Source organism: Notolepis coatsorum (genome assembly GCF_963971535.1).
Source record: "Notolepis coatsorum genome assembly, chromosome: 1".
Taxonomy (NCBI): domain Eukaryota; kingdom Metazoa; phylum Chordata; class Actinopteri; order Aulopiformes; family Paralepididae; genus Notolepis; species Notolepis coatsorum.
The window spans coordinates 181,385,474-181,407,105 of record NC_140165.1 but is presented as its reverse complement, the minus strand read 5'-3'; the positions used below and the strand labels follow the sequence as shown (position 1 = coordinate 181,407,105).

Sequence of the window (21,632 nt, the reverse complement as noted above, 5' to 3'; positions counted from 1 at the left end):
TTGTTTGATTGAAAACTTTATTTATTGCAGAATGGGTACAACACAGTACGGCTCAATACACACAATTAACATTACACAAGTTAACACACACAAGTCACATTCACCCCGTTTTGTTGATGATAATGATAACCAAGTCTCCAATGATAATCAAGTCTCCCGTGATTTTATATTACTAAAAGTAAGTATACTGAAATAGGATGCGCTCCCCATCTGCACCAGATGCTAACGAAGGTTATCATATAACCCTAGTTATATGAATACTGGCTGAGCGTCTCGCTCTGCCTTATTGAGATATACATCTTTCGTGCACATATTGTGCGCGTGTTGAAAACTTTCACATGCACCCGCATCTGCCCGTGGCCACGCCTGCTCTTATGTTTCCATAAAACACAGGGTGTGGTCACACTCATACCCTTCCAAGTCTGAATTTCACGCGTGAAAAACATCCAAGGGTCCTCAGGGTGTGAAGAGCGAGACGCTCAGCCAGTATTCATATAACTAGGGTTATAGGATAACCTTCGTTATATATCATCCTGGCATCGCGTCTCGCTCTGCCTTATTGAGATCAAAAGGGTAGAGCGGACGCGCAGCCACGTCAAATGCACCCCCTGAGGGCCCATATACCCACAAACAGGGAGGAGGGGAGTCCCGTCCACCCGCCCCGTCCTAACGAGGGGGGGGGAGTCAACTCCGACCAATATGCGAAAAAGGGACGAGCCACCCTAGGACGCACAACGCAAGCGGGACCGCGTGTGAACAGAGCACTCTGCGGTCCACACCCACACTCCTGCTAGCCCACCCGATGGCAGGGTGCAGGAGAACCAAAGTGCAGCAGGGGCAATGCCCGCGCACCATCAATGTGACAGGTGTTGCTCGGACAGCACCACGTCACACACTCCTGCTAGCCCACATGGTGGCGGGGCGCAGGAGAAGTCCCGGTACTCAGGACCGCCTGGGAGACAGAGCCCCCAGTCATGTCTATGAGGTAAAACCTGACAAAAGGGCCCGGGGAGGACCAGTAGACCGCAGCGCAGATGTCCTCCACCGAGGCCCCCCCCCAGCAGGGCAGCAGAGGCTGCCCCTCCACGAGTGGAGTGTGCCCTGATGCCTGCAGGGGGAATCTGTCCGGCCAAAGTGTAGCAGAGTGCAATGACCTTGCATAACCAATGTGACAGGCGTTGCTAGGACAGCGCCTTACCTGCGTAGGAGCCACCGTAACAGACAAGCAGTTGATCAGTAGCCCTGAGGTCCTGCGTGCGCCTAAGGTACACCGTCAGCACACGGACAGGACACAACAGGTGAAGGCTCGCCTCCAACTCACCTGCGTGAGGGGGAGGGTGAAACGCCTGTAGTACAATATCCCTGGAGCGATAAGAGCTCCAGATATTCTTTGGCACAAAGGCCAGATTAGGCCTCAGAGTCGCGCTGCTATCACCCTGTATAGTCAGGCACTCGGGTCGTACCGAGAGAGCACACAGCTCACCCACGCGTTTAGCGGAGGTGATGGCCAGAAGGAACGCAGTCTTGAAAGACAGTCGCTCCAACTGCGCCAGCTCAAGAGGTTCAAACGGGGCCTGCAACAGCCTTACCAGGACCAGTTGGAGGTCCCAGCTCGGGGACAGAGCACGTTCAACAGGCTTGAGAAGCTGTGCGCCCAGCAGGAACCGTCTCATGAGGGGGTGGCTGAACAGCGTTCTGCCCTCAAAGCCCACATGACAAGAAGATATAGCCGCGGCGTATACCTTCACTGTCGAGGCCGACAGCCTATCCAGGATCGACTGGAGGAAGGCCAGAACCGAGTTCAGGGGGCATGACACGGGGTCCAGGCCCCCAGCCTCACACCACTCTTGAAACATACGCCACTTCCCTGCGTAAACCGCGGTAGTGGACGGAGTGCGCATGTTCTGGATGGTGTCAATCACAGTAGTGTTGAGACGCATCCCCTCCAAATTCAACCTTTCAGCAGCCAAACCATTAGAGGCTGCCCCAGAACAGGAGGCAGAAACAGTGTGCCGCGTGCCTGAGAGAGGGGCCACCAAGAGTTGAATCAGGGCCGGGAACCACACAGCTGTGCCCCGGTCCGGCGCAACCAGGATCAAGGTCCTGCGCTCCTGACGTACCCGCTCCAACAGTTGAGCTATCAGATGTATGGGGGGGAACGCATACAGAATCCCGGGCGGCCACGGGTACATCGAGAAGGCATCCACTCCCAGAGGAGAGTTGTCCTTCCGACTGACCGAGAACAACTGCTCGCAAACAGGTCCACCGCGGCCTCCCCGAATCGGTTCCAGACCTGCCTGACTATGTCTGGACGTAGTCCCCACTCGTCTGGGTGGGGACCTCCTCGCAACATTAAATCTGCACCCACATTCTCCCAGCCGGGGATGTGGAGAGCCCTCAGGCTGCGCAGATTGCGAGACGCCCATAGCCAGAGTTCGACTGCCGCCCGGTGGAGACGGGGGGGGCTCACTCCTCCCTGTCTGTTGATATACGACGCTGACGCCGTGCTGTCCGTCCTGACCAGAACATGCTCGCCCACAATCCGAGGGCCGAGCCGTTCGAGGAGCAGAAGCACTGCCTTCAATTCCAACACATTGATATGTAGTGCAGACCGGGCAGCCCAGCTGCCCCCTACTGTGTCAGTCCGACACGTCCCCCCCATCCCGCGAGAGAGGCGTCGGAGAAGACTGTCATGTGTGATGGCCTGCCGCCCATGGGGATCCCGCTGGTGAGGGCCCTTGGCCCCCCCCAGTGGTCGAGGTCCCCCAGCACTGAAGTGGGGACTTTCAGCCGCCTCCACTTGCCTCTCACAGGGTCTACTTTCATACTGAAAAACCACCTCTGTATCCTCCTCATAAAGAGGAGGCCAAGTGGGACCACAGAGTGAGCAGATGCCATCATGTCGAGCAGGCGCATCATGGACAACGCCGTAACCGTTCTGCCAGGACGGAACCTCCTGAGCGCGCCGAGAATATCCTCTCACCGCCGCTCTGAGAGGGTTGCCCTCATAGGCCTTGAGCTTAGAATCAAGTACTCCACCTGTTGACTGGGAAGAGGAGTACTCTTCTCCCAGTTCACAGCAAAACCGAGGCTGGTGAGGTGTTCCACCACCTGCCTGGTATGAGACCTGGCGATCTCCTCTGACCGGCTGAGGACCAGAATGTCATCCAGGTAGAATAAAATCCATATTCCCTGACGACGCAGGGGTCCCAGCGCGGTCTCCAAGCACTTGGTGAAGGTGCGCGGAGCCAGAGAGTAGCCGAACGGCATTCTCTGGTAATCGTACACTATTCCCTGAAACAGGAAGCGTAGGTATTTCCTGTGAGGAGGGAAGATCGGGTGTGAAAATACACATCCTTCAGGTCTATGGAGGTGAACCAGTCTCCCACTCTGACAGCGCCTAACAGGTGTTTGACGGTCAACATTCTGAACCCCCTCGCCACAATCAAGTTTCGAGTTTCAAGTTTCTTTAATAGTTGTCATACAGAAATACAGAATACTACAAAATGCTTCTTACTGTTACGCTCCAGCGACTGTGCTAGACAAGATAAGTATGAAATAAAATAGTATAGCATGTAAAATAGAAGTAAAAATAGAAGTCACAGTGTTCAGTATAGACATATGTACAATGTTCGATGCAGAATAGAAGTAACTGAGTTACCATACAATATACAATATACAATATACTATGCAATGTACTAATATACAATACTATATAGTGCAAAGCAGAAATGGGATGAGGTACAATTTAGGTACAATTTACAGTAAGGTGTACGAGTTGTAGTGCAAATCCTTTACCAATAAATATAAAGTGTGTTTAGGTGATCTAAAGTGTGGAGAGTGGGTGCTGCAGTGTGTTGTTTGTTTAAAGTGAGTGTGTGCGTGTGGATGTGTGTGCTGTGTGCATTTGGTGGTTGTTGCATAGTGTTTATTGTTCGTTGAGCAGCCTGATGGCCTGGGGATAGAAGCTTCTTCTGAGTCTTTCTGTGCTCGCCATGAGACTCCGGTATCGCTTGCCTGACCGCAGCAGTTCAAAGAGGCAGTTGTTTGGGTGGCTGGAGTCCTTGATGATTCTCTTAGCCTTACCCCTGCACCGCTTGTTGTAAATGTTCTGGGGGGTGGGAAGCCCCCCTCCAATTGTGCGTTCGGCTGAACGTGTCACTCTCTGTAGTCTGCTTCGGTCTTGTGCAGTGCTATTCCCAAACCAGGAGGTGATGTTGCCAGTCAGGATGCTCTCTATTGTACATGAGTAGAAGTTCTTAAGGATCTTCTGACTGACTTGGAACTTCCTTAGGCGCCTGAGGAAGTAGAGGCGTTGTCGTGCCTTCTTCACAACACTGTCAATGTGTGTGGTCCATGTCAAGTCCTCGGATATGTGGGCTCCGAGGTACTTAAAACTGTTCACTCTCTCAACCGGTGCCCCGTCGATGCTGAGGGGGCTGTAGTCCCTGACCCCCGACCTCCTAAAGTCCACAATCAACTCCTTTGTTTTGCTGACGTTCAGGGAGAGGCTGTTCTCCTGGCACCATCCCGCCAGGACCTTGACCTCTTCCAGGTAGGCCCTCTCGTCGTTTGCAGAGATCAGGCCCACCACTACTGTGTCGTCAGCAAATTTGATGATTGTGTTGTTACTCCGCTGAGCCACACAGTCATGTGTGTACAGGGAGTAGAGGAGGGGACTCAGAACACAGCCCTGGGGGGCCCCTATGTTGAGGGTGATGGATGAGGAGGTGCAGTTGCCTGCTCTCACCACCTGGGGTCTGCCCGTCAGGAAGTCCAAGACCCACTGGCAGAGGTCATAGTTCAAGCCCAGGTCCCTGAGCTTGGCTATGAGTTTGGAGGGGACTATGGTATTGAATGCTGAGCTGTAGTCGATGAATAGCATTCTCACATAGTTCCCCTTCCTCTTGTCTAGGTGTGATGCTGCTGTGTGCAGCACATGGGCTATGGCGTCCTCCGTGGACCTGTTGGGTCGGTATTCAAATTGCAGGGGGTCCAGGTTGATGGGGAGGGAGGAGCAGATGTAGCCCTTTACTAGCTTCTCAAAGCACTTCATGGCTATGGAGGTGAGAGCTACAGGGCGGTAGTCGTTGAGGCAAGCAGGCTTGGATTTTTTAGGTACAGGGATGATAGTGGACTTCTTCAGGCAGGTGGGGATGACAGCCTGTTCTAAGGACAGGTTAAATATGTCAGTGAATACCGGGGCCAGTTGGTCGGTTCACACTTTTAGGACGCGGCCGGGGATGTTGTCCGGTCCTGCTGCCTTCCTGATATTCACTTTTTTAAAGGTCCACCTCACCTCATGCTCTGTTACCCTGAACACTGAGTCTCCATCAGCAGACCCCCCCCCCATTGCCGTGGCTTGTAGGCTGGTGTGGTTATTACCAGCCTCAAACCTCGCATAGAAGGTATTGAGATCATTTGCTAAGGAGATGTGACTGTTCAGTTTGAGGGAGGTGCCTTTGTAGTCTGTCATCGTTTTGAGGCCCTGCCACATAGCTCTGGAGTCAGCCTGTTCAAACTGAAGTTCAATTTGATCCCTGTAGCGCCGTTTTGCCTCCGATTGAACATGGACAGGTCCAGTATGGGTCTGACACCCCCCGTTTTCTTGGGCACCAGAAAATATCGGGAGTAAACACCACTCATCGCGTCCTCCCATGGGATGGCCTGCTTCGCCAGCAGAGATTGAATCTCGTCGGCCAGGGCTGTCACTGCCGTGGACTCTGATAAGAGAGTCTGTATCAAACCCAAAAACGGAGGGTGGGGGTGTGCAAACTGTAACACAAGCACCGCTCTCAACGTTCTCTCCATCCACACCGACATGTAGCACTTCTGTAGCCACACGTGGTGAAAATCGCAAAGCGGCCTCGCTGCCGACTGGCGCTGGTCCGCTAAGAATCGTAGATAGGTGGCCCGGTCCCTCCCGCTGTGCATTGTAAACCCTGGCTTCGCCGACCGCGCAAGCAAGGTATCTCGTGGGGTTGGGATTACGCACCCTAACTCCACCAACGAGGCAATTGCACCCAAGGGGGGACCCCAACAGAAAGGGGCTGTCTGAAACGGGGGGAGCAGTCATCACCCCCGGTGAATGAGGTAGCTCCCCCGCTGAGCATTGTCCCGTTTTAGCAAACCGTGCTTGCTGGGGATGGCCTGCTCTGCGGCTGGACATGCATGATGTGTGGCCTTCACACTGTCTAGGGTGAAAACTCCCCACACACCGTAGCCCTGTAGTGATATTACTACCACCCAAATTACGCGTGCCTGACACACTGCCACTGCTAGGACTGGTAGTCCGATCGGGAGAGGCACAAGCGTAATACCCGGCCTGGCGAGGGCGGGGCTGGGGGAATTATTTTTTCTCATTTGGATATATAAAAAACTGTACTTTTATTTATTTTTTTATTATTTGTTATATTATTTTTATTTTTATTAAATTATAATGTCAAATATTGTAAGGAAGGGGCAGGGCTTGATAAGTTGTTTTACTTCCCCCTGTTCCTTCTCGAACACTTATTGTATGGAAATAGTCTTTGACTATTTACCTTTTTGTTTTTTAAACTTGTTTTATGTTTCTATGTTCGAGACAAATAAAAAATCAAATCAAATCAAATCAAACCTAACGGGCCAAGGGTACCCACTCTGATGAAATTTTTTAGATACAGGGAAACCTGCTCCGTCGTCACATACAACACCAGGCTCACCAATCGCCCACGCAGAGCGTGTGGCGAGGGAGCCTCCTGACAGTATGACATTCTCATAGACAGACCCAGGGTATCAGCCCCTGTCTTCATGAGAAGCGATATGTCGGGCCGCTTACGCTTCACTGTGAAAACGCGGCCCGAAGCCAGAGGGGACAGAACAGAGCCCTGTGTCCCGTAACGTAACGGGGGGAGTGAGCCAAGAGCGTGCTAGACACAGTGAGATGGCGACGGTTTACTAGTTGAAAAGAGGCGCGTCCATCTAATTCAGCCGATCCCTCGGCCGCCGGGGTCTGTCGGCACCGTGAGAGCGTGTCACCCTGTGTACAGGTTGTCTCTGGCGGGGGACACATGGCCACCGGTCGGGGGTCTCGCAGCAGCCGCTGACGAGACCATGCTCTCACACCTGGCTGTGAGGTGTGGGGCGGCGTGGGGCCCTGGCTATAGGCCGCCCACGCCTCCGCTGACAAACCAAAAAGCCCATCCACGGAGAGGGGAGCCCTGAGGAGGAGAATTATACTCTCCTCCTCCAGGGGAGACTGCTCTAACCACAGGTGTCTGTGAACAAGGGTCGACAGCGTCCTCACTCTCCCTGCGGTTATAGCTTGCTGCTGCGTCAAAAGCTGTATAACCTCAAAACCCTGAGCGAGGGTCTTGACATCGGCCGTCCCCAAGACCCCATCGCCCGACATAATTTTTGACAGAAAAGCAGCCAACTGAGCAATGTTATTAGTTGCCGCTAAATTCTGTACTGCAGCGATATAAGCTTCATCAGCCCATTCAGCCACCTGCCGGGCCGACTCACCCCTTGGCGTCGGACTCCAGGCGGGGTGCCACTCTACCATGTCTGGGCAGAGGACCGACACCAACTGCTTCTCTAAGTGTGGCACACCTGTCCTAAGCCCTGCCATCAGGCCGTCTACCTGTGTAAAAGGTAGATAAGCCTCGGCTAAACCCTTAACCTTAGACACAGACTGTCCGTCAGCAATGTAATGGTTAAGTGGAGGAAACCCCGAGCACAGCCTCGACGTTTCCCCGACACACGGGAGTGGAGCCTCGAAAGCAACAGCATTAGCATTAGTGGTGCGCGCCATGATACTGGGAAAAACACTCGACAACATTACACGTTGTGCGCATTTACCTGAGTACACAGCCCGCCGCGCTGCACACACACCGCCCGTCCGTCTCACGGGACAGCGGGCGGCAGTGACAGTATTCATACTAGAGGATGCCGTCACCGACCCTACCGTAGCACGACAACTGACTGTCCTGCGAAGTTCACCTGTCCACTGTCACGGAACTGTGAAGAGAGTCCAGTGCTGGGCCGATATCTCGTCTGGACGCGCTGAGGAAAGCCCGGGGGCTGGGGAAATTCCGGCGGTAATCCGACATGCTTTAATTTCTCTCTCCTCTTCATAACAACTAAACTAAACAACAAACGTTTCCACTGGCTGACAGGTGCCTATGAGCAAGAAGTCACGCGTGAAAAAAGATGAGAAGGGTATGAGTGTGACCACACCCTGTGTTTTATGGAAACATGGGAGCAGGTGTGGCCACGGGCAGATGCGGGTGCATATGAAAGTTTTCAACACGCGCACAATATGTGCACAAAAGATGTATATCTCAATAAGGCAGAGCGAGATGCAATGCCAGGATGATATATAACATGCAAGTGTGTCCGCTCATGCAAAATCAAATGCCAAGCTGCACATGCTTATAATTAAACTGTAGCACTCAACACATGCATTAAATGTATAATTCACTTTCAATGTTAATTTAGTTTATAATGTTATTCTGTTTAACCTCCAGAGTCTGAGCTATTGAGCTCCGCCTCCCTAAGAAATGTCACTTTTTTTTCTTTTTACATAATATGAAACTACAGGTTCATATCTTCAAAATAAGCCATCAATTGTAAAATTCTAGTTTTAATCAATGTCCTATGAAACATTCTGGTCAAATCCTTACCAAGTCGGGGCACAGGGATTTGAAAGGATTCAGTGAATTCCAGCTATTTGATAAGAGAACTACACTCCCTCCCAGAATGCAATGTGATGTCAATGTCAATGTCACTAGACCAGCGTTTCCCAAACTCCATTTTGGGTCGCGGACCCGTTTTTATTGGGTCGCCAATTAAAAACAAATATAAATTTTTTTATAATTTTATTTTATTTTTTATTTTATGCTATAGATGTGTTGATTCAGTTTGGCACCACATACTTATGTGAATCTGGGTTTTCTACTCTAGCATACCTGAAAAACAAATACAGAAACAGACTAAATGCTCAGCATGACCTCAGAATAGCACTTTCAAAAATCAAGCCCAGAATAGATCTGCTGGTTGAAAACTTCAACCAGCCACATACCTCTCATTAGATTTCATTGTGCCATAGATGAAATATTATACCCCTTCTAGCATGATGTCAGGTCAGTAGAATTTTTAAATAAGTCAGTACAAATTAATCAGAATGTTGCTCAATGTTAAGGTTTAAGGTTGAGGGACGGAGGGAGGGGGTAAGAAATGGAGAGTTGAAAAAGGGGTGAGAAATAGAAAGGAGAGTAGAACATGTTTGTTAATTTAAAAGTGTTACAAAATTGTATGTACATATGTTATGAGGTGGTGAGAAACTTAACATTACACTCTGATTATTGCTGTGATGTACTTTTATAATTAAATAAATACATTTCAAGACATTTAAAATTCATGGTTTGTTGTGTTCTTTATCAGTAGTTTATAAATGTATGTTATGGCAATTCATGATGTATTTTTGTACGTTTGGGTCCCGGGGAAACACCAAATTTCTCTTTTGGGTCTCGAGCTGAAAACGTTTGGGAACCCCTGCACTAGACCAATTCACACCTGGAACAAAGGCCCAGTTTATAGTCTGTTGTTCCTTTCGTTATTCCAATGACTGGGCCCAGGCAGGCTTACAGCGACACACACTTTGATTTGATGCCATGTACACACACTAGATAGATCGAGGTTTAGATATTTAGATATATATATATATAGATATATAATAGTATAGTAATATAATTTATAATATAATAGATAGAGATAGAGAGAGAGAGAGAGAGAGAGAGAGAGAGAGAGAGAGAGAGAGAGAGAGAGAGAGAGAGAGAGAAGAATGAAAGAGAGAAAGAAAGAATGAATGAAAGAGAGAGAGAGATATAGACAGAGAGAGACATTTATAATAATTATTATAATTATTATTATTAAATAGAATAATTTTCTATAGGCTTGCCGTGGTAGTCAGTGATACTGGTGTCATTCTGTGTTCAGGCATTCACTAAGTAAATTAATTGCCTAGTGCCCCTTTAACAACTTATAGGCTTGGTAAGTTTCAGTTTCACTTCTAGAGAGGATTTAACTTCACGAGACTGAATACTAGAGTACAGATGACATGTTACAACAATGGCAGAGGATTATTTGGATTTAAACACAGTAGCAGTTCAACTGGAGAGGAGCTCAGATGATCTGTCCAGAAAAGTATGTAAGCTATTGCTTTTTTTTCTCTCTATCAGCTGTGAGAGAATGTCCGTGAATGTCCACACGCTAGAGATAGTTGGCATGTGTGTTTGTGACACACACAAACACTGCAAAAAGTCGAGTCCCGTGGATATTATTGCAAGAGATAATTCATACATATTATGAAAAGCCAATCTTTTGTTTAGAGTTTGGATGGGGGGTAGGCTCTGATACCTCTGCGGGGTCTAACACCTTTTCACAGCGCACACGCCGCTCTTGTGTGTGTGCGCGCGTGCGTGTATGTGCGTTTCTTGACACGATGTAGTTCTCTGGCAAACGGAGATAATTACAATCATACCATCTAGCAAGAATTAAACATATTTACAAGTCGTATTAAGTTTAGCAAGTAAGGAGACATAATATATATAACATCTCAAAGCACTCGAAAATTAAATGTTTTCTATTTTTACCGATTTCTGAAAAGAGGTACTTTTTGAGCATTTGGGAGAAATTATAAATCCTTTTGTTCTCCGCCGACGGGTCCAAATATCGATCGCGTTTATTTATCCAACGTTAGGTACTCTAAACACATATTCCACGCTGTTCTGAGTGTCCACAATGAATCCGATCGGCTCGGGTTACATGCCTGAGAAGTAAAATGTGGAATCCGGATTTTTTTTCCCTCATACATTTTCATTGAGTCCAATCCAATGGGTGCATTACCATCCGGGAGACGATAGGGGGCGGTATTTTTCCTGTTCGAGCTCATAGACAGTCCCAATGGTAACGTGAGGCTAGATTGATGAAAAATGAATGGACATCGCTAATAAAAGCAATAACAATTCAATAACGAGACTTCTCGTCATTGGCACTCAACGCATGGCATGAAATAACGAGTTTCTCGTGGCTGGCACTCAAAGTGTTAAGGCTCACAATCACCCCTGACAAAAAATAGTATAGGCATATTATACATTTCCTGAATCCTTATTGGTCAGAAATATTCACATCTTAGCTTGAATGAAAGATGACATAGTCCCCTTTAAAATGACACCAAAGACAATATGGTGAAACATTGACAGATGTCCTCTACGTGAGTCTAAAGCAGGATATGCACCAGCATCTGAAATGCAATTTCCTGAGGGGGTGGGTATACTTCATGACTTGATAATTATGATAAAGCTACCACTCCAGAAGGGCTATCATACCAAAATATCATCTACAGACATAGATCTTTGAAAAAATGATATGTAAGTTTCGTCACCTTGAGTGGTACCGATATCTGGTCTGGCCCATGGACTATAGTAGCTAGCTGTATCTATTGTTTACACTTGAAATGTGTATTTTTATTTAGTGTGCATTTTTATTTTGTCACAATATTATTTGGCTTAAATATAAAAAAATATAAATAATTTTATACATTTTTGAAGAAAAAAAAGTCAAAAAAGATGGCATCCTCTGTTATTTTACCCACGCGACGCCACTGGGCGAGAGTACACTAGCATTCACTTTAAACCGAGAGTACACTAACATTCCCTTTAAGATGAGAGTACACTAGCATTCCCTTTAAAACAAGAGTACACTAGCATTCCCTTTAACACTTTCACTGCCACTCACGAGATATCTCGGGTTTCCGATAGTTATGTTGAAAGCCACTCACGAGATTTCTCGGATTTTTTTTTTTTTTAGCTATCTGAAATCATATTGCATCACGCGAGCCTACCCTAGTATACCCAAGCGCCGCCGGCGATCAGATGTGGAAAAAAGCGCCCCCTATCGTCTCCCAGATGACATAAGGGATTTTGGAATGGACTCAATGAAAATGGATGGGGAAAAAAATCCAGTACTCCACATTTTCCAGTCCACTGATGCAGCCGGGGTTATCACAGTTCATTCTGGAGCCTCTGAGCGCCGCGGAATCATGTACTGCACTGTACACACGTTGGATCCATACACTTATCGATTTTTTCGAATGGTGATCAGGAATTGGAATATACCAGTTGGATACCATCTGATGTCAGGTAAGGAATCTATGTTATCAGTGTTAGGATAATCAGACACATTTTGATGAAGATATAAGCTGTTTTGTGAAATGGGCTCTTTCGGTTTCACTGTAAAAGTCCAAGAGGAAATGAACACGGCGATTATCCATGCGCGGCTCGAATGTGCTTGCGTGCACGTATAATATTGATCATCTAGCGTTTATTTGAAAACGATTCATAAATAGGCCGACAAATATCAACGTTCTGGAATATTCCAGTAAAAGACGATTATCATAGAATGGTCTAGAATGAACTGTTTTTTTTACCTCAAAACGGGTGCTTTTCAAAATGCTCTCAAACGGAAATGAAGCGATAAAAAACCAATCTGCCTTGACAGCACTGACTGGAAAAGGATTCTTTGATAAGCGACGGGCAGATTAGACACATAGCCATAATTTAAAACATAGATTAGGCGATATTAAGCGTAACATTGGCGCCGATGGTGGCATTGAAGCACTAACTCTGGCGCCACCTCGTGGCACTCAAAGTGTTAAGACGAGAGTACACTAACATTCCCTTTAAGACGGGAGTACACTAGCATTCCCTTTAAAACGAGATTACACTAACATTCACTTTAAGATGAGAGTACACTAACATTGGGTCTCATTCTCCAACGGACTTAAGACAAAAAATTGCTCTTAGGGCCATTTAAGACATCTTAGATTTTGAGATTCCCCAACTGTCCCTAAGCTTGGATTCTGCTTTATTTGGGAGGAATCATAGTGATTCCTTCATGTCAACTCTACAGGCCTCCTTGGAATTAATTAATCATAATTTAAATAAATATGACAATATTTGTACGATAAACAATTATGCATTTGATGTCAGAAAAATAAATAATATGGATTCATCTGATCACAGGGCAGCTGGATTAACCATATCTGAACCAGCTATTTTGGACAAATGTATAATTACTTAATTACTCAGATATTCAAACACAATTATGCAATTATTGTGAAATGATTGAAAATAATAATTAACAACACTTTCTCTGCCAAGGACGCCTAAACTCGTCATTCCCCGCCATGCTCATTCTGCCAATGACGCCGTAACACGTCATTGAGATCAATATTTCAAAAATCTGTGATCGCAATCATATTTCTCCACCGGAGACTTGAGATCTACTGTTGATCCCCTCTCAACTCTCCAACGGTTCAAGAGCGCCATCTGGTGGCCGATCGGCGGATCGCCCAAACCGGAAACCGGAAACGGAAGCTGGTGCTCATTCCAATTCGGTCGGATCACTCGCTAATAGTCCCGGGACTCGAGCTAGACACAATGGATAGCAATCCGTTACCAATAACTCGATAAACAACATGATTTGGACGTATATACTATTATACAACCTGGAGATGGATCGCATATTTCAACATCCCATAATAGGAATATTTCTGCTCCACGCTCATCGCCCAACGCTACGAGGAAGCTACGGTAAGTTTCAGCGTATTTTTTTAACGTGTTCGATACTAACTGCTCTAATGATCATATCACCCACACTAGATGAATCATCTAACGTTGGCCACGGAATTATAAACGACCCACCCCCCCCATCCGGTCAACATCAGATGATAAGTAGTAACTTCTAGAAGCACGTCCATTTGAATTTTTTTATCTCGCGCAGATCGCTATCAAACTGTATTTGATCATCAATATAATGCATTTAGGGCTATAAATCACGTTCTGGAGAAAGCTGCAGAAAACGATAAAAACATACTTATACTTTAGACCGTATTTTAGTATGAATATGTGAATGAAAAAGTATAACGTTCCTACGTCCTAAATGATAGATAATTGACGTTGAATGGGCCATAGTGAAGGATTTGGGGGGCTTTTTCAATGTATGTGATGTATAGATTGGGGAGAGATGACCACAGCTAAAACGGTGGTAACGAAATGTGCATGGTTCGCTTTAGAAAACGGTGATAGAAGAAGAGGCAGTAGCCAGCACTGCAGAATGTTTAGCAGCCAGCCCAATGTTTTGCATTCCTTGCAGGAACAAACTGATAAGAGTGTACTGTAGGCCCAGAGCGAGGGAGAGGGGTTTATTTTAATGCAACAGTGAATGAAACGTTTAATGTGTGAAAGGTTAGCAGTTGTCATGACAACACGTCGCATGACAACCAGAAGGCGGGGCCGTCGTTGCGACGACGAACATCTATGAGTCGAACGGTGTTTCCGGGTGTAAGGCAGACTAAAATCTGACTGAGACTAGGAGGGAAGGAACCAGGAGAGACTCTTCCTCCTCCACCACGGAGGGGGGGGGAAGGGAGAATGCCACATCATCATTACAGTAGCTTCGGCTAACGCGAGGAGGGTTAGGCTAACGAACAGGCCTGAACACTATTGGACTGAATCACAAAAGGATGATAGACGAACACACCGAAAGATCATTAGAATAGACTCTTCAAGGACGATACAATTTGATAACATCTGACAACATCTGATTATGAGGTTCTGTTTATAGCAATAAAACAACGCTTTTCCTCATAAGGTATCTCACGGTGTCGAAGTGTCGAATTCTTACGGAGGTGGAGAATTAGTATGGTTTATGGATTGCACTAACAGGGGAGATAAGGATCTTATCTACCAGTATCGGAGACGTCAGGACCATTAAAAGTACACAACGCAGAGGAATTGGATGGAGGGCCAAACAGACGAAGACGTGATACTGGCCAGTTTGATCAGGATCTTACAGTTGGTGCCGATGACAGCCGGATTTGCAAGAGATTAAAACAACGGGAACAGTTGGTTGTTGATGACAGCCGGATTTGCAAGAGATAAGAACAACGGATAAAGACTTTTTCAATAATGGGGCGACAGTGGACAACAGTCATCAATGTGTGGGAGAATCATGATCGAAGCAAGGCCGGCCAGCCCTGGGAGAGAGCGGCGAGTCGAGTGGTCAGGAGGCGAACCAGCGCTGTAGGGGAAACAGCGCTCCGATCAAAAATGTGAGTTCACTGTGCACACGGTTGTTTTGATCTTTTAAGCCAAATAAAAACGAACAGATAGTGCATACGTAAACGTAAACATATTTAGTTTGACACAGAGAGAATGCCAGCTGTAATAGTGTGTTTGAATAACAGCAGAGCGGCACAGTTTTGTTTTGAAAATCGAAGGTGTTATCTGAAAGGGAACCAAAACAGTCATAGATGACGAAAGAAAGCAAAATAGGGCAGAAGGAGCCATAATGAGAGAGATGAGGAGAGGGGGGGGTGCTGAATCAGATCGAAAAATTGTTGATGGCGGGACTGTTTTCATAACAGAAGGAAAGTCGAAAGGAGATTGTACCAGTGTGTATTATGTCCGATCAGGCAAGAGTATTAGTCTGAGAAAGCGTCCCCTGATAATGGATAGGAAAGAGACGAAAAACAGCTGTGTTTTTAGGCCTTGGAAGGAAGGGCAGCGTTCGTTTGTTGAGAGAGTAGCCATTTGCACCGAATCAAAATGGCCGCAGAGCCACGAGGGGTTTAGAATCAGGAAGTGACACGTCACCTACAATCCTCTAGACTGAGTTTTGGCCGCCATCTAGGGGGGCAGTGGGATAATACAAGCAAATGGAGGAGGAGTAGGTCGCCACCTAGTGGCGGAGGGGGGGGGGGGGGGGTAGTGCTGGGGAGTTTCCATTACCCATAGGGGAATATTTTGAGTTTAATTCAATTAAGGAGTTTAATTGCGGAGGGGGGGGGGGGGTAGTGCTGGGGAGTTTCCATTACCCATAGGGGAATATTTAGAGTTTAAGTTAATTAAGGAGTTTAATTTTTTCAAAATTACCAACTGCTTGTGTGTATACACGGTGGTGTATGTGAGAACTTTGTAAAGGAACTCAAAGTGTGGTATTGAGCGACGGGACAGCTCCAGGGCGACGGTAGACAGCCCTGTAGGGTATATAGAGCGACGTGACAGCTCCAGGGCGACGGTAGACATCCCCGTAGGGTATAGAGCGACGGGACAGCTCCAGGGCGACGGTAGACAGCCCCGTAGGGTATAGAGCGACGGGACAGCTCCAGGGCGACGGTAGACAGCCCCGTAGGGTATAGAGCGACGGGACAGCTCCAGGGCGACGGTAGACAGCCCCGTAGGGTATAGAGCGACGTGACAGCTCCAGGGCGACGGTAGACAGCCCCGTAGGGTATAGAGCGACGGACAGCTCTGTTGTATGTTAGATGATAGTACGAGTACGTATGTGAGTTAGGGGCAGGGAACCAACCTGCTCTGTTGTATGTTAGAGCGATGCTCGGTTGTATGTTATCATAATAATAATATTGATATACAGGTTAATTGAATAGTTTATTATTGAATGGGTTAAATAAGAATTGCAGAGAGAGATGAGATGCGGTTTATTAAATAAGTTTAATTATGAAATAAGAGGGAGTTCGATCTCCAGTGGGGCCTTCTCACACCTAATAAATAGGCAGAGTCTTGAGGGGACACGTCACCAGAAAGAACTGGCGCGCGCTGGGGGTCACCCGTGGGACAAACGTAGAGCGCCGAGTGGGTATCGTTTAGCTGCTGGTGTCATGCCGGAAGACAACAAAACAGATAACAGCCCTGTAGGATTAGATATGGGTGTTGAGAAGGTGGGGGACTAATAGAGAACAAATAGCGCCATGGGCTGTAGGACACTCACACCGTCCAACAGTCTGAAAGGGCGTGGCCATGGCAGGGGCTTGCAGAGGAAAAAATATATAGAGAACGAGCTGCAGGCCCAAAGCCACGGTAGACTAATAGAAAACACAGGGTCGAGTGTACAGAAAAACTGCCGGCGTGGTGTTTCTGCTTTCAGAGTCTGGAGAGGGCCGACGGCGGTGGAGATGAGCCTCAACCAAGATGACCGACAGGGCGGAGACGGCCGACGAGGCGGAGTCCAGCGGTCGCAGGCGGTGTTGCCCAGGGGAGAACGAGGCGGACATCGGAGGGGGTTTCCCTGCGGAGACGCTGTTTAGAGAGCGTTTTGAAACAACAGAGCACGGGCGGTGAATCATGGACAAAACAGGGACTTCCTTTCAGAGTCAATCAGGAGATCGAGAGACGAGACAACAGCGAGAAGTCCAGTGTTCATTGATAGGAGTATGAGATATAAATGGAGGATTCATATAGAAGATATATGTATAGAAGGATATATATATAGAAGGTTGATAAGAGGGAAAACAGTGAAACAACAGGATAGAATTATTGGGAGCAGACAGAGGAGCTCCAATTGTGATGAGTCGTTGGATGTTGTTGGTTTTGGTGGTCGGTTTCGGTTCCCTTTGTGCACGAAGGGGGGCGCAAACAGACATCAGGCAGCAAGATCACTGGGTTGACCGTGGGCCGCCTTCGTTTCTTGTGCACGAGAGATGGGGTTGGTTTGCTTCAACTACAGGCTATTTTTGGCATAATTAATTAAAAAACCAAATAATGATTTATGATTCTGAAGGTTGATTAAGAATCAAAGGGGGGAATGAAGGATTTGGGGTGCTTTTTCAATGTATGTGATGTATAGATTGGGGAGAGATGACCACAGCTAAAACGGTGGTAACGAAATGTGCATGGTTCGCTTTAGAAAACGGTGATAGAAGAAGAGGCAGTAGCCAGCACTGCAGAATGTTTAGCAGCCAGCCCAATGTTTTGCATTCCTTGCAGGAACAAACTGATAAGAGTGTACTGTAGGCCCAGAGTGAGGGAGAGGGGTTTATTTTAATGCAACAGTGAATGAAACGTTTAATGTGTGAAAGGTTAGCAGTTGTCATGACAACACGTCGCATGACAACCAGAAGGCGGGGCCGTCGTTGCGACGACGAACATCTATGAGTCGAACGGTGTTTCCGGGTGTAAGGCAGACTAAAATCTGACTGAGACTAGGAGGGAAGGAACCAGGAGAGACTCTTCCTCCTCCACCACGGAGGGGGGGGGAAGGGAGAATGCCACATCATCATTACAGTAGCTTCGGCTAACGCGAGGAGGGTTAGGCTAACGAACAGGCCTGAACACTATTGGACTGAATCACAAAAGGACGATAGACGAACACACCGAAAGATCATTAGAATAGACTCTTCAAGGACGATACAATTTGATAACATCTGACAACATCTGATTATGAGGTTCTGTTTATAGCAATAAAACAACGCTTTTCCTCATAAGGTATCTCACGGTGTCGAAGTGTCGAATTCTTACGGAGGTGGAGAATTAGTATGGTTTATGGATTGCACTAACAGGGGAGATAAGGATCTTATCTACCAGTATCGGAGACGTCAGGACCATTAAAAGTACACAACGCAGAGGAATTGGATGGAGGGCCAAACAGACGAAGACGAGATACTGGCCAGTTTGATCAGGATCTTACAATAGTAATGTCAATTTAGCAATACAATTTAAAAAGTTATAGCCCTGCAAAGAAGGGGAACTTCTCCATAGACAAATAGAGCTGGCAGAGAGGGGTATAATGATGTACATAAGCCTGGCGAAGAAAGTGTTAAAGAATGCAGGTTATAGCCAACATGCAATATATTCCATTGATTGGTACAATGGGACAGACATTTGTCGTTTTATTATAGCTATAACCTGCATTCGTTCAAATGTATAATTAATCAATAAAGCATATATTTAACAAATAAGAAATACAAATGCCACAGAAGGCATTAAATAATAATTATTTTCAATAATTTCACAATAATTGCATAATTGTGTTTGAATATCTGAGTAATTAAGTAATTATACATTTGTCCAAAATAGCTGGTTCAGATATGGTTATGCAGCCATTTAACACAAAAGGATGACCCATGCATTGCAAATTTGCATCAAATTCAAAACAGAGTGATGCACAAAATAACTTAAAAGAAAATAATAATTTAAAACAATGAATAAAGTGTGCATGGAATAATAGGGGAAAGAAAACGTTAGGAACGTGTTACATTCACCCACACAAGGGCTGAGGACTCACAACCCCGCCCCCCTCTCTCTCTCACACACACACACACACGGTCACTGCACTCTCCCAGCTCTCTACTTTCTTGCCCCTTCCTCATCTCTCTCACCCCCCCCCCCCCTCCCTCTCTCGCTCTCTCTCTCTCTCTCTCTCTCTCTCTCTCTCTCTCTCTCTCTCTCTCTCTCTCTCTCTCTCTCTCTCTCTCTCTCTCTCTCTCTCTCTCTCTCTCTCTCTCTCTCTCTCTCTCTCTCTCTCTCTCAGTCAGAAACAAACATAGTATCAATGAGAGTATCAATAATACACCTGAGTTTATACATTATGTTCTTACTGCCTCTACTTCTTTAGACATGGTGGTGATCTGCTGGACCTTGGCTCTCAGCTCATCTCTCTGCTTGTCCACCACCTCCTTCAGCTTCAGCATCACCTCTCTCTCCTGCCGCTGCACCTGGTCTGATGCACGCACGCACACACACACACACACACATGCATTTCGGGAACATAAGTAGAGTTAATTTGGTCAAAAATGATAATTTTGTGATAGAAAAATGCCCTTTTTCCATTTAGAGCAGCTTCTGTGCATGAGCCATCCAGTGGTCTCTGCCACAGACTCCTTAGTTATCATGGCAACCACTCGCTGCACGATTCCCAGCCTTTTGTTGATGAGGAGGTGAGGAGTTCCTTAACTCATTGAGCGCCAACCATATATTATTACGTGATTGCCCGCCAGCGGTTGAGCGCCAATCACGTAATATTACGTTTTTAGATCCCTTTTAAAAATTTTCCGATTTTAATATTCTATACCAGGGGTAGGCAACCCTAGGCATGCATGCCTGCATAGGCACGCGGGGGCAATTTCATTGGCACAGGGGGCAGCATTAAAAAAATAAATAAAACATTTTTTTTTTTTTTTTTTTGCTTTGAAATATTATAGTGAAATATTTTGCACTGTTGTCGCATTTATCTTGTTGAAATCCTCCCACAGGTTCTTTTTTTTAAGTCGAGTATATCAAGGAGGCTTTTCTCTGTAGCTCAGATGTTTTGTTTGAAGGCTTGCCAAACAAAGAGACAATCAAATCAAGGATAAAAGATATCCCCATGTCAGCTTGAAGTGTCGAGCGACGCATCAACGAAATGTCAGAAAATATCAGAGAACAGCAAACAGCTGGATTAAAAGATGCTCCGGTGTGCATCTTAAAGTGACCAACTACAGCCCCCAGATAACGGAGCTCAGTAAAGCAAAACTGTTTGTCTGCATTGCACCCCCGCCCCAACTCAGATTTAGGGTTGATACAACCATCATAATAATATTGTTAACACTTTAATCGCCGGAGACGCCGAAACTCGTCTTTCCCCGCCATGCTCATTCTGCCGAAGGCGCCGTAACACGTCTTTGATATCAATATTTCAAAAATCGAAATCATATTTCTCCCCCGGGGACCTGAGATATACTGCTGAGCTCCACTCAACTCTCTAACGGTTCAAGAGCGCCATCTGGTGGCCGATCGGGGGATCGCCCAGGGGAGAAACAGGATGTAGAAGCTGGTGCTCATTTCAATTCGGTCCGATCACTCGCTATAGGTCCCGGGACTCAAGCTCGACACAATACATAGCGATCCGTTGCCAATAACTCGATAAACAACATGATTTGGACGTATATACTATTATACAACCTGGAAATGGATCGGGTATTTCTCCATCCCATAATAGAAAAAATTCTGTTCCACGCTCATCTGCTAACGGCGCGAGGAAGCTACGGTGAGTTTCAGCGTTATTTTCTAAAGTCCTCTATACTAACTGCTCTAATGATCATATCACCCACACTAGATGAATGATATAACGTTGCCCACGGAATTATAAACGACCCCCCGCCCATCCGGTCAACATCAGATCATACGTAGTAACTTCTAGAACTACGTGCAGTTGAAATTTTTTATCTGGCACTGATCGCTATCAAACTGTATTTGATCATCAATATAATGCATTTAGGGCTATAAATCAAGTTCTGGAGAAAGCTGCAGAAAACGATAAAAACATACTTATACTTTAGACCGTATTTTAGTATGAATATGTGAATGAAAAAGTATAACGTTGCTACACCCTGAACAATAGATATAGGACATTGAATGGGCCATAATAATGTCAATTTAGCAATACAATTTAAAAAGTTATAGCCCTGCAAAGAAGGGGAACTTCTCCATAGACAAATAGAGCTGGCTAGGGATGGTAAATTATGAATTTAACCATGGCGATCAAAGTGTTAATAATAACAATAAGAATAATGATGTAATAATGTAAAAATTATCATTAAAAATACCTGATTATGAGAAATGTTTTTTACGATGCATGGAATATTGTTGAGGCACACTAGTTACAACTATATTTCAAACAGGCACTTCATGTCAAAAAGGTTGCTGACCCCTGTTCTATACAGTCTCACGGACCTCGGTGTATCACTGGGACTCATTTTGAGACCTCGAGATTGCAATGCCAGCCGAATCCTGCTTGGTGGCAGTATCGCCTAC

At 46.3% G+C, this 21,632-nt stretch overlaps 1 protein-coding gene across 1 annotated transcript in view; it reads right to left on the bottom strand.

Moving 5' to 3' along the window:
• Window positions 1-21,632, bottom strand: part of rilp (Rab interacting lysosomal protein) — a 144,973-nt gene that overhangs the window by 57,175 nt on the left and 66,166 nt on the right. Inside the window, exon 3 of the mRNA XM_084328394.1 lies at window positions 19,439-19,560. Within this exon, the coding sequence (XP_084184520.1) occupies window positions 19,439-19,560 (122 nt within the window). The remainder of the gene's footprint in view (window positions 1-19,438; window positions 19,561-21,632) is intronic.